The following is a 13,060-nucleotide window of genomic DNA, read 5'->3' as shown; positions in this document are numbered from 1 at the left end:
TTTTCTGAGTTAACTCATGTTACAGGAAGGCGATAAGGCCCAACCTTGCTGGGCGTACGGGCTCAGTAATTAAATTTTGAATTTCTAAGTACGGTAGGGCACTTCTGTAAATTGCTGTTCGACCGTATTTCGCCGACGTGTGCATCTTATTTTCTTTGGGTGTTACATACTGAGAGCTGTTGTACAGCAATAATTAATAGTATATTATATACACTATTATATACAGCATGCCTAGTCGCGCTCAGTTATACTTTCTAGTTGATTTCAATCAAACAAGTTCCATTGGTTCCTAAGCCGCTGGTGTATACTTATAGCGGCATGATGCATCGATACAAGTACTACAGGGCACAGTCCATCGCGATAGAATCAATTAATTAGCTAACGAGCACGCGACGGAACTCCGTCTATCACGCAATTTGCTAGCACTAACTATAAATTCCCTTGCATTTCATTTCAATCACCGCGACCGCCGACAGGGTTCTAGGAGGCTAAGTCTCTTTCGAGCCGCTCCGCACCGGGGTACTATTTGCCACTTTGTGTTACCAGAATTCTGCTCGGCTCCGTCATGAAGTTGTTTATCCCTGTTCTTATCCTGTGCCTGGTAGGATATGCAATTGCCAGTGTGGACTATACCGATGAGGATGAGGATCAGGAAACACAGACCGGCGAGACCATCTACACCGGGGACACGGTAGCGGGCAACACGCTCAATTCCGGACAAGGTGTGGCACTCAATATTGACCCCGGGATGGGCAGTGACGGCAAGCCGGTCGTACTTTGCCCGGGTGACGACGATGAGAGTGTCTGCACGACTCACTGCCAGAGGCGAAACGGTGCAACAGCGTCTGGCCGCTGCATCGGGTATCCCGTCAAATGCTTCTGCATACAGACGTAGTTCGTACCTAGCATGTCTGACAGCGCATCGAACACAGTATTTTCCACTGCCTACCGTATATTAACAGCCAGTTGTAGAGATGCTACGCTTTATACATTTCTGTCATGATGCTATACTTCTCATACACCTGGTATTTTCTGGACATTGCCACGATTACCAGGTGGTACATCATCAGTTTCTCAGTGTTATTGCGTAGTACTTTTTAATGCGCACCTCCGTTTTCCTTGTTGCATCGAGTTTTCGGGATGCAGATTTGAAGAGTAAAGTAGAAAGGCAGTACAGTAAACGCGCGAGTTTTGAGCTTTAATACGTACTTTAGTAGTAGGATCCTGGGCACCGACGGCCTCTGTATTTTCCGTCTATCGCAGTGTGCATATGACAAATTTACTACTATACATACTGCAATGTAAATAAATAATATAAAACCAAGACAAATTTCCGAAAACGTCTTTTCTTTCTTTACACAAGCACAGTATACAGTATATGACATTGTATGAATCTGTACAAAGGATAACTTCTGAAGACAGTTAAAACTTCAAAGAGTCGGGTTTAGCCACCATGTACAGCTTTCTGGATTTAGGAACTACAAAATAAGCACACTGGTGTGCAATATAAAAGAGACGATCAGAAGCAGTGCCTTTGGGGCAACTACCATTTTACCAAAATAATAGCAAGATACACTGTAATTTACCATAAGGCGTCAGGTAACCGCGTGAAACTTTCTATCCAGTATTAAGAAGTCGACAAAACTACAAGCCAACTCGTTCATGTTAAGTAAAACTGAATTCTACCATCAACCGTCCTTGAGCGTCTTGCCGCACCATTCAGCCGCGCCCCTTGCCCTTTCCCCGCTGCTGCACTACGGCCATGTACTGGGCGTTGTCCACTTCCACCATCTGCCGCGTTTCTGGTTCATCCGGTATTAAACGATCACCGGTGATCCACTCCGTGGCCTTATGGTATCTGCATTATGCACGGCAGCATTGAACGCGCTGTACAGATGCACTGAGTAATATTAGGAGCACACGATGCTTATTGCTTACCGTTTGCTGTTAACGTCCGTGGATGCCGGCTGGTACACGTACTGGACGCGGTATTCAGGCGCGGCGGCGATGGTGTTGCTGTCCAACGGGTTTCGTTTGCCCATACCGATGTCGACAATGCGACCCATGTACCAGTACGGGAGACCGGGGCGGTCGGACTGCGCCCTGAGGTACACAGTTTGTCCTGCAAATAGTGTGGAACGTTCACAAAACCGAATCCTTGTGACGCATTTACTGTTTAAACTTGACTGATTTAGCTTTAATTACCTATGTACTACGTAGTATGACGAATTTGCTACTGTACATAGTATTTTACTCCGAGCAAACCAAAATTTTCTTGCGGATATTAAAGCTAATATCGGTATAAAGATGCCCACAGGAACACACGCACAAATTGCTAGCGCTGGGTTGGTAGAGAGAAACGCTTGTCTGCGCAGTAAGCGTAGAAATATATATAATTCTTTAATTATTACACGTCGCAAGGCATACGTTACATTATTTCATTATTAACATTATACGTTACAATGGTTACATTATTAACATTTTCTCCAAAAAAATGTTATTACACTAACCTGTCCGAAACGCGGTTCCAGTGGTGTCAGGGGACGCTGAGGCTTTACGCTTGAGAGATCGCGGTTTCCCAACGCCCTGCTGTTTCTCAGTTCGACCACCGACTGACGCGCTCACTGGGCCTTCTCCATGATGTAATGATGGAACAGTCTCAACGCCTGGCAATGCTGCTCCATTCATAGCTGGCAGCTCAACGGTCCAAACCTGCGGAGGCCGAGTCATCGATCCATTTCCAGCAACCGATGGAAAAACCGTTTGCCGCTCAGCCAATGGGATTCCACTAGAACACGCTTGCGATGGCGATGGTGCTGTTACTAGGTCGACCGTTGGTGCAGCATCTCCCCGACCGTTATCCGCTTCGTTCCAGCTCAGACCAACGCCCCTCAAAATGGCTGCGGCTTCTTCGTCAAATACCATGGTATCGCTGTTAACGGGACTGGATTCCGGGGAGGACGTGTCCATCGCTTCAGATAAGGCGATAACGTCAGTGCTCCCGTCTGGCTCCACGGTGGTCGCAGCAGCAGTCTGCGGATTCTTCTGTTCATCCAGATAATAACCTAAATCCATCGCCATGGCCATCGCTTCACAGGTGGGACTGGTGACATGAGGATCGCGGGATATTGTGGCGTCCTGGGAACAAGAGGGTGCATGGCGGCTGTTCAATGCGTACAACCAGGTGGCATCAGAGCCGTTGATAGTGCCAGAGAAATCCATGTTAGAACAGGAAGAAAGGTTCAACAGAAATAAAAGGATAAAGTAACAGTTTTTACGTAAAACGGGAACGAAAAAGTAACGAAAAATCCAAATGCAATCAACACATAACGCCAGTGAAATGGAATACTAACTAACAACGTCTGCGATGGCTACCTTGACTATTTATAATGGATCCGCCATGCCAGCTCATATGTATTTGGGCGGACCGATGATTCACTATTGGGCGCTGTATGATGTTTTCAAATCCGCTATTGGTCAGTACTCAGTATATACGGATATCTCGCAAGCTTCCAGGAGTCGATTCTCTGCCGTTTAAATTGCTTACTTACAAATGGTTTCTTTTAGGTGAATTACCTAAGTACAATTACCTCCCTGCCTAAATTCATCGAATTATCACAAGAGAACATCATTTTTAAATTTGGTTATACAATAAAAATTTGCTGAACGTTCTTTCGCACCTTTGCAGATGTACAGTTGTACACTAGCTGCGGACTTACGTACGCATACAACGAAGTGGAACCACATAAACTGGCGTAAATTATTGATCCTCATTCAAGGATATTTCCACAGAGTTTTTGTACGTATTATATGGATGTGATCTATAATTAATGAGTGTTGTTTATCTGACAAATAACTCTCCAAAACCAGATAATTCTCCTCGGCTTACAGATATTTTATGTACATAACCGATGACATAACCGTCATAACTTAAAATATTCACGCTACAATTTATTCGTCAGTAAATAGCTATTTACACGCAGGTATAATAATAATATTGCCAAAATTCACAAAGACTGGGACAAAAAATCATGCCATTTACAGCAGTAAACCAGATTTGCAGGAATGAACGAAGGACATAATTAACAAATGAAACGAGGTAATCACTACAACGGAAAATTATCCTCGGCTGGCTGTTCGCGCAACGGCTCCAGCTCGTGCTGGTTCGTCGTGAAATCGGCATTACTCAATTGGTACGCGGAGCTGCGCAGTTGCTGATTGTGCCCCAGGGCATCGTAGTTCAGGGGAAAATGTACCGAACTCGGACGGAGCCCCCGTGGCCGCCGACAAGCCGGCACGGCCACCATAGCGGAATACGGGGGCGGAGGGCCGTCCGGGACCCTGAGCGGGCCGTCGGGAAAAGGTAGGCTGTCGGCGTGGCAGAGGTCGCTGGAGGTGTTGGTACTCCAGGTACTTAGCCGGCCTAGTGACGATAAAAAGGAGTTTTATCCGTCTGTATACGAACAGTATGAGCCGGTAACTTATACAGCAATAAAAAGATACAATAAATTATTTTCGGCTTTGGTAAGTAGAGCACCTTTAGTCCTCTGGAAGATAAAGATTTTGGTTACTTTTTCAACGATCAAGTTTATCGTAATTATAAGTAGTGCCAACGCGCTCCCATACTTTGTTATTATGGTGACTAAAAGCATTAAGTTGTATTTCGCTGATTATGCGAACGCATAATGCGGCATAATTGCCAGAGCAACATAACTTACGGCCAATGTAGTGAACCCGATGAACGACATACTGCTTCATGGTATTGTATCCGGTAATCCGTCCCACTCTTGCCCGAAATTCCCGTGAGCTGAGGGAATAGACAATCGGATTCATGGCTGAATTGAGGGGAAACACAAAGGTCACGATCCAGGCGTATGACTCATCTGCGTAAAGGTAGAATTAGCCTTCAAGTAAAGGCGTAAAAATACAGCTACCGTTCTACAGAAAACCGGCATCGTTTTTACCGGGAACTTTGTGGTTGGTTAACGCGATAAACTTGAACACAAACGTCGGCAGCCAGCAGCAGAGGTTGACGCAGACCAGCACAAAGAACCGCCAGAACAGTTCCTTCTCTTCCGTCTCCACCGGTAGATCATGCCCCCATTTTTTCACCGAGCAGAAAATGGCCGCGTAACAACAGGCGATGACCACAATCAGTAGGCCGTTCAGTCCGAAAACGACGGCTAACGAGTAGATCCAGCCGTTGAGACGCGGCTCCTGTAGGTACAACGGCAGGCACACTCCGTTGTTGCCGTAATAGTTGTGGACCCGGTCGTTCCAGATGATGGCCGGGATGATGGCTAGCGCGATGCCCAGCAACCAGATAAAGATGAGAATTACGCGCACCGACCAGATGGAGAGACGGAGTTTCTTGTTTGTACAGCAGATGGTCAGGGCGCGGTCGATGGCGATGAACGTCAAAATTAGCATGCTGATTTCTGCTGATGACATTGCTGAAATACAACGAAAAGAATATATTAAGCAATAACGTCACAGCTTGTAAGCATCATCCGCAAAGTCAAACGATTGATAGCTCGATTTTGCTCGCGATACAGTTTGCATTAGTCAAAATCTGTGAGTCAAAATCGTTGTTTCTAAGTTTTTATACAGTTTTTTAAGAGAAATTTTTACACGTTTTAAAACATCAACGTATGCGTGCAATGTTGTATTTTCAGTGTGTAGACATAGTGTGAGTTAGGATATGTTTTAACAGGGTTTAATATGCGACACTGTAACCGTTTAAAATCCAGGTCAAAACCACAGCACCAAAACTTAGATCAAATGTACCCAGAAGGTACAAGAACGTACGCAATGTGTAACGGCATCTGATAATTTTACCGGTTATTCCTAGGACTTGGCATTTAATGCTGTTGATCCAGTCCAGCGCATAACGATGATATTGACCTTTGAATGTATCGTTGTAATAACAGATGAACAGCATGTAGAATCCTGTCAGCATATCCGAAACTGTAAAAAGAAACTTGTTTGATACAAAAACACGAATGAATTTTGTCGGTGGCAGGATGTATTTCGCGTACAGCTGAGGTGTTTGATAAACAGCGACATTATCCGAGCATCCCGGACCACCATATCGTGCACGCCATGCTTTAGCGTCCGATCCAGATACCTACAGGTACAAAACAAGCATTGCGGTGATAAAACCTTGCCAGTTATATTTTTAGCATCGATGTGCAGCGTACCATCGCGTTATGTAAATCAACAGGTTGCAGATAATCGTAAATATCGCTGAGATCCATGCTAATGTCACTAGTGTTGGGCTGACCAGTAGCTCTTCGAAGGAGGAAATCCCGTCAACTTTTGGCGTACAGTTGCGAATATGATGGGCGTAGAAGCAGTAGTACAACTTTTCAAACAACCTGCATAAAAAAATTACGAAAACTGTCAATAAACTAAAGAATTACGTAAATAAACCACAGAATTACATACACATTGCATGTGGATGGCAACGTGTGGAACATCTCCTCTTCGATGTTACTGATTAATATTCCGCGCAAATCACTGTTAAAGCATCAAAATGCGGTAAATCTAATACTGGTATAAGAGGTCTTTCAGTTATTACAGTTTCGTGCAGTTGAAGTTGCGAAATAATCCAACAGGAATCGTTGTTATGTTGCTATTATAGGCCAGCTCTCTGCAACAAACGCACAATTGTTTATATAATTTTCACATCTTTCGCCAACAGTAATTAATTAAACTGCGCATTGTACTAATACGAGTAATAATAAAATAACTGTTCGTACAGTTGGCGTAAGTTGTGATTGTGCTGGAAAAGGTTCTCATCCAGTGTGGAAAGCCGGTTATGCTTCAGGTTGCTGAAGAGTCAAAAATTCATTGTGATTATTATCAGCAATCCGAATGCAGAGATATCGGCTTGTTGTAGTATAAAGTTCTTCTGGAAAACTTGTAGTGCTTCACATTTGTAGTGCTCTTAAACTACTTTTTTTATAACTTACATGGTTCCGGTCGTATGCAAGTCGGCAAAGGCTCCTGATTCGATACTTTCAATCTCATTGTACGAGAGTTCACTGCAAGATTGACAATGCGAACGTTAACACACCGAAATGCGAAATTCATTTTAAACAAAAACTACACGGAGCACGAAATGTATTTCGTAAATACGTACACATTGCACAGTCGGGTTAAGCCTTTAAAAGTGTTGTTGGTCAACCGGCGAACCAGATTTCCCGTTAGTTCACTGCAAAATTAAAACTAATCCACGTACTGTTATTGCTTTAAGTACCATACTTCGGTGACTAATCCGTGATAACTTACAGAACGCAAGTACTGCGCAGACTTTGCAGCATGCCCGGCTGCTCCAGTGTTAAATCATTGTTCCGCAAATCTCTACAGAAAAACAAAATAAAATATTCAGAAGCTATTCCAGGTTTGCGGAATTATGTTGATGCAGCCTTACAGCCAGCTGATAGCCGATGCCGAATTAAATGGATCATCTGTCCAGTCGGTGATGGTGTTGTCGTTTAAAAACCTACATCAACATCATAATTATCCTGATGGATGTACTGTGTACATATATCACAATATACTGTGAAACTAATATCAACAGACCATAAATCACAGCTCGTGAATATAAAACAAAAGGTCACCATAAACGCAAAGACACTGAACCTTACAGTGAGCAGACGTTTAAGCCGGAAAAGGTATCGTTCATCAAATGTCGAATTAGATTATGAGATAAATCCCTGAAAAATAAATACGTGCCACTTCTGATGCATGTTTGTATACAAAGCGTATAAAGTATAGGGCTTACAAGGTCGCCAGATTGTGGTTGCGAAAAGCAAAGGCATGGATACAACGCAGTCCGCTGTTCGAAAAGTTTCTACAAGAGGAACACGGAAAGGCAATTACCAAAAATTATTTCACTTCAATAGGATTCCGACGGAAATAAAATAATGCAATAATGTTTACTTACAGCGTCAGCAAATTGTCCAGTTGTGAATAGTAACCGTTATGCTGCCGGTTGGGGCGCAGGCATCCCATCGTACCTCGCTTACTGCGTAATTCACTGCAAGAGATTTTTGCACTATATTACTGTAATATTAAATTTAACGGTATATAGACCATTTTGTTAAAAAAATTTTTTTTGTTATTGATGTAAATATTGCTGTGTGTAAAGCACGGTTTTTATAATTGAGCATGACAGCCATCCAAAAATAAAAGTCGGCAATATTGTAGATATTCTCCTCTACACATTTCAACGGTCATTTAGGATAAATGATTTGTGACATTACTGCAATCGGCGACGGAAATACACACTTCCGCATACGCCGGTACTTCCGGGTGGCCGTGCGCGCGCGCGATCGCACTTACATAAGGGTGGGACTGGGTTCCACCTGCGATAAATTGGGCAGCTTCCCGTCCACCTTGCACTCCAGTGAGCGACCGTTCTTGCACTGGCAGCTGGCCGGGAAGTTAACCAGACCTTAAACAACATCATTTTTATTTGCCGGTTATTTAAATAATACCATCTGATATCGCATATAAAATTTAAAAAATGTACGAGTATAGTTAAAAATAGTGTCTGATGTGGCGTATGTATAAAATCTAAAATATACGGTGTGTTTACTATAATCTACACAATGCACATAATGTATGATGATGTAGCTTCTAAAGAGCGGTTTTATTGTACTGTGTTGCACTTGCTGCATATACGAGGATTTAACATCTTTAAACTAAAAAATGTGCTTCTTACAGACAAGTAATTAAATACACTTTAAAATACCGGAATTCGAAAAAAAGCGTCATAAGAACTATAAGCACTATTTGCTCTTCACTTTAATACTGTCGGTATATATATATGCCCGGATCGTACAGAAAGGTCACACTGCCCATTGTGCAAATATTACCTCGTAAATTTAAATATGGATAACTTTTTAGTTTACTGTGAATAATTATTAGTATTTTTTTTAACAACTAATGCAAAAAATAGCGGAGAATTTACGCTATTTTCGCCCGATCATCAGCGTGAAAACCATTACATAATACTGCGTAAGAACGTACTACAATAGCCACTGTCATCATAATCGTCAGTGTAATCCGTTGATGGCGAGGACGTGAGTAGCCGATCAAAATCAAAATGTATCCGCGGCATTCGTTTGGCGCGGCGGACTTCATTGATGCAGGGCAGCGTATCGCTTTGGAAATCATCCCACGTCAGCGCTTTCGCTTCTAATAAAACGCAACCGGAAATAATCAATAAAATTTTTATTCCCGAATATTCGTTTTGTGGGAAATCAGGGTGGACACCGTATAATATTTTCGTTTTGAAAAGCCATTTAACGTTTTTCTTCATAACGAGCCAAATTAAACAACAATGACAGCAGAATTATATTTTCAAAAAACATGAGAAGATTTTATTAAACTTAGAAGGATGTTACACTAATTAATATCACGTGCTAGTCACACTGACGTCCAGATTTAAAATGTTCACCGAATTTTTTTAATAGTACAGTGTCATTATTTGAAATGTCAGAAAAGTGGCAGGGAACAGCTGCGAAACTGACAGCTAACAACAAACAATACTCGTTAAGCGACTGCGTGATGCCGGCAGTTTTTAGAAGAGCATATGGTGTGTGTAATGACCTTGAAATATCAACCGATCATTCGCCTTGCATTACGTAAAATAACGTAACTTTTTATGAATCTTTAGATTTCAGAAGCCGGTAATTTGTGCAATTTGAGTTTAATGTACATGTATCGATCAATTAAATAGTAAAATGCAGAAATCACAAAGCATGTGAAAGTAAAAAAATTTGCAGCACACTAGTAATGTGCAATACGAGATATTTCTAGCGTTTTTATCACAGTAAAATAGTTATCTAAATAAAAGCTGCTGCATAAACACGTGCTGGTTCAACTAGTATTTCTCAGCCAAAATTAGATTAAAAATATTTATGACACAAACAAAATTAAGAATTAACTTCTGTAAAATTTCGAATTAATTTAAGATTATTATAAATAACTGTAGTATAAATTTGTGCAAATAAATCTATATTTATAATAAAAGGATGGATTTTGGAAATATATAACACTAAAAATATGTAAATATGCCATGCAGTAAAATTAATTAGGAGGACCTTGCAATCCTAGAGTAATAATTTGTTCTAGTTATTTTTGTTATGGCGCACGTTATCGGCAAAAACGACTTACGACAATGCGGCATTTCATCGTCACCATCCGGGCAATCGGCTTCATGGTTGCACCATTTCTGCTGAGTAACACAGACACCGGAATTATTACACGGAAATTCAAACTTGGAACACGGCCCATGATTCCGCGTTGATCCTGCATCGTCCCAACATAATGCACCGGAAAAGATCAGTGTTAAGTGAAAGGTCACTATTACCGAACTAAATTCCATTTTTAATTTTGCAATTTATTTTAAACAGTGTAAAAGAGTACGTGTTCTGGAAATCTGCTCAAAGTTAGATCAATTTTCATTAAAGAAACCAGGCGCTAACTGCCATCCATAAAACTAGCAGGTTTCGCGCGACAGGCGTTCCAGTCAGTGTGTTCCGCTGATTGTACGACGAGCACCGGCGCTGCGTTTATGCAGGTAACGCCCCGATATTCAACGATGTGAAATGACGTTTTTTTCTCCACTGTTTGGATGTATGTATGGAACTGCGCTCATAAAATGCAAATGATTTCAGCTGCTTTTGTCGATTTTTAGCCTGCTTGGTGTAGTGCGCACTGCGCAGTAAAAAAACTGAATTGGTTCCTTTAATGTATGCCGGGAAAGAGAGAAAACAGTAAACCGGTCAAGCGGAGCAACGCTACCATTGCTGCACATTGCATAAGCCGGTGCGTGCTGGACAATGGCGGTTTAGTGGCGTGTGACCTGTAGGCTGCTATTTTCGTAGTGGACCTTTACAATGCGATACTGATAACTTCTACTTGAGAATTCGCAGTTATACGAGTACAGTATTGGACTAGTATGCATGATTGATGCTGGAAATATAAGTTAAGCCCAATCGCTGTATTGTTCACCTTAAGCGTTTATTATTTCACGAGTTGTTGTGATTATTACAATTCCTTGTAAAGAAAATTACCGTAATAGTATAAAGAATTACTTTGGCATGTGGATACCTAACGGCTTCTTCACACATACGATAATATGACTGCAATGTGCAATTATGGCGCAGAAATATTTCATGCGGCCATGCTGTGGAAACTGGTTCAGATTTTACCTTATTAAGAATTTACCGTTTATTTACCTTATTAAGAAGACAATAAATTTAGTTAAACGGCACTCTACAGATACGTCTCCTGCAGAGGAGGAAAGATAATAAGTAGCGTTTTATCATACAAATATTACTGCATGTAGATGTCTTCTGCCTCACCACTGAAATTCAGGGAACGCTTAATCTACAAAATCGTTATCTTGGACGTAAGTGCAATCGCAGTTCAAGCGTACGCACAAGAGGTAATCTATGCCACTACTACCGGCTTGTAAGTTCCTACGAGTAGAGGTTGTAACATTTTACAACCTTCTGTGGTATTTTTCGTGTTCTGAAAAACGTAGAATCCAGCAGTAGTATTAACTGTGGCATCCCAGTGATATCACGTACCATGCAAGCAGACGACGCATCCTTTATTGTAACCGAACTGATCAACTGTCACACAGTAATTCCATCTGAAAGCCGCTTTAATTTTCAGTTTCTTGCAAAAGATTTCGAAATGCGGTGTGCGCAGACCCAAGAAACAGCAAACACTTCAAAGTATTTTCGTTTGCAGTACAAAGTGGATCTCAATGTCCAGACATCAGAGAAAATGTACGATCCGCAAATTCCTTATGGCGTATGGGCGTTTGCTATCTCGGTGGTAAAAAAGCCAAGATCACCTGATATCGTTAAAGCTCTTCTTACCCAACCTCCCAGTTTCCCACTTGTGAGCGCACAAGACCCCCAGAACATGGGAAGTTTTACGGTGGAATACTTTGTCAGGGAATATGTAGGAATACGATAGTTACACAAGAAATCCTAGCACACGGGTACTACTCCACGAATTTATCGGCGTTTTGTATATTGACGGTATTGATTGACTCTAAAGGTCGCCCATCGATTTACATGGGCAAGGTCACTATGGTCAACTGGGATGGGACTGCCCATTAGTTCAGCTGACTCCCGATGCCTTAGAGGAGTTCTTCGAACCAACCTTGCCGAACATGCTAAAACGAAACGATTGGAACATCGACCTGATGTTCCATACAACCACCGTTAACGAGGCGACCACTCGCTCGCACACCAGTTTCTGTAGCAATCTTGCCAATATGCGAACCGCCGAAGTACTGACCGACTGTACGTTGCTGACCAACGACGGGAAAGAATTCCCGGCGTATCGCATAGTATTGGCCGCTCAGTCGGATGTCTTCTCGGCCATGTTCCAGCATGATACGCTGGAAAAGAAAACCGGCCGTTGTGAGATTAAAGACATTAACAGCGACACACTGGGCATTGTGCTGGATTTCGTTTATCAATGCAAAACGGAATTAACCAAGGAGAAAGACCTGAAGAAAAGATTTTCGATGCCGCGGACAAGTATGTTATTACAGGTCTGCGCGATCTTTGTGAAAAGGCCATGGCTGCCAGCCTCACGGTGGAGAACGCGCTGGACATGTTGGTTTTCGCCAAAAACCGACAGCTTGTCTTTCTCAAGACGAAAGCGGCATGTCGCTGACTTGTAACTCATAAAATGCCTGAATAAGGCGTGGAGCTTGACTGATTAGTGAACAATTCAAAATCATCTTAATTGGCCAAATGCATGTTATTATTTTTAAACACGCCGGTGCGCCATGGCCGAAACTGAGACTATTCTGTAATGTTATTTGATTTTATGAATAATGCACGGTTAAAAATTTAATAATAAATGGAAAAACGTAGTTTCCGTTTTGAGCAGCTTCGTCAGTTAACGATACTCGGACAGAGCACGATCCACGCGTTGCGTCATGAAAAGTACAGATATGTTTAAGCAACATCTAAATCGCAGGGGAATCTATTGGGAAATAAGCATTATATACCCT

The 13,060-nt window shown here is 42.1% G+C and overlaps 2 protein-coding genes across 2 annotated transcripts; one reads left to right on the top strand and one right to left on the bottom strand.

Annotated features, from left to right (window-relative positions):
* Nucleotides 1-3,985: 3,985 nt before the first annotated feature.
* Nucleotides 3,986-10,526, bottom strand: LOC129595747 (relaxin receptor 2-like). Its single transcript, XM_055492850.1, has 19 exons — nt 10,189-10,526; nt 9,040-9,207; nt 8,350-8,461; nt 7,952-8,044; nt 7,790-7,858; nt 7,653-7,721; nt 7,436-7,507; nt 7,294-7,365; nt 7,145-7,216; nt 6,975-7,046; nt 6,762-6,833; nt 6,581-6,652; nt 6,448-6,519; nt 6,201-6,377; nt 6,039-6,127; nt 5,839-5,967; nt 4,965-5,453; nt 4,719-4,883; nt 3,986-4,423 (listed from the first exon to the last, which is right to left on the bottom strand). Exons 1-19 carry the CDS (start codon nt 10,397-10,399, stop codon nt 4,107-4,109), a joined length of 2,592 nt encoding a protein of 863 aa, XP_055348825.1. The 5' UTR covers nt 10,400-10,526; the 3' UTR covers nt 3,986-4,106.
* A 1,679-nt stretch (nt 10,527-12,205) lies between these two features.
* On the top strand, nt 12,206-12,717 carry LOC129595754 (speckle-type POZ protein B-like). Its single transcript, XM_055492857.1, has 2 exons — nt 12,206-12,518; nt 12,593-12,717. Exons 1-2 carry the CDS (start codon nt 12,206-12,208, stop codon nt 12,715-12,717), a joined length of 438 nt encoding a protein of 145 aa, XP_055348832.1.
* The last annotated feature ends 343 nt before the right edge of the window (nt 12,718-13,060 follow it).

The sequence above is a fragment of the Paramacrobiotus metropolitanus genome, unplaced genomic scaffold (genome assembly GCF_019649055.1).
Source record: "Paramacrobiotus metropolitanus isolate TYO unplaced genomic scaffold, Prichtersi_v1.0 Parri_scaffold0000082, whole genome shotgun sequence".
Classification (NCBI taxonomy): domain Eukaryota; kingdom Metazoa; phylum Tardigrada; class Eutardigrada; order Parachela; family Macrobiotidae; genus Paramacrobiotus; species Paramacrobiotus metropolitanus.
Note: the sequence above shows the minus strand (reverse complement) of the source record. Positions and strands in the feature narration are given on the sequence as shown.

Coding starts and splice junctions, on each gene's coding strand:
- LOC129595754 (XM_055492857.1), top strand. CDS start 12,206: ATGCTAAAACGAAACGATTGGAACATCGACCTGATGTTCCATACAACC. Junction 12,519..12,592: donor GCTGGATTTCGTTTATCAAT/GCAAAACGGAAT, acceptor ATGTTATTACAG/GTCTGCGCGATCTTTGTGAA.
- LOC129595747 (XM_055492850.1), bottom strand. CDS start 10,399: ATGGAATTTAGTTCGGTAATAGTGACCTTTCACTTAACACTGATCTTT. Junction 7,508..7,652: donor GGCTTAAACGTCTGCTCACT/GTAAGGTTCAGT, acceptor ATGTTGATGTAG/GTTTTTAAACGACAACACCA. Junction 5,454..5,838: donor CCAAGTCCTAGGAATAACCG/GTAAAATTATCA, acceptor GTTGTATTTCAG/CAATGTCATCAGCAGAAATC.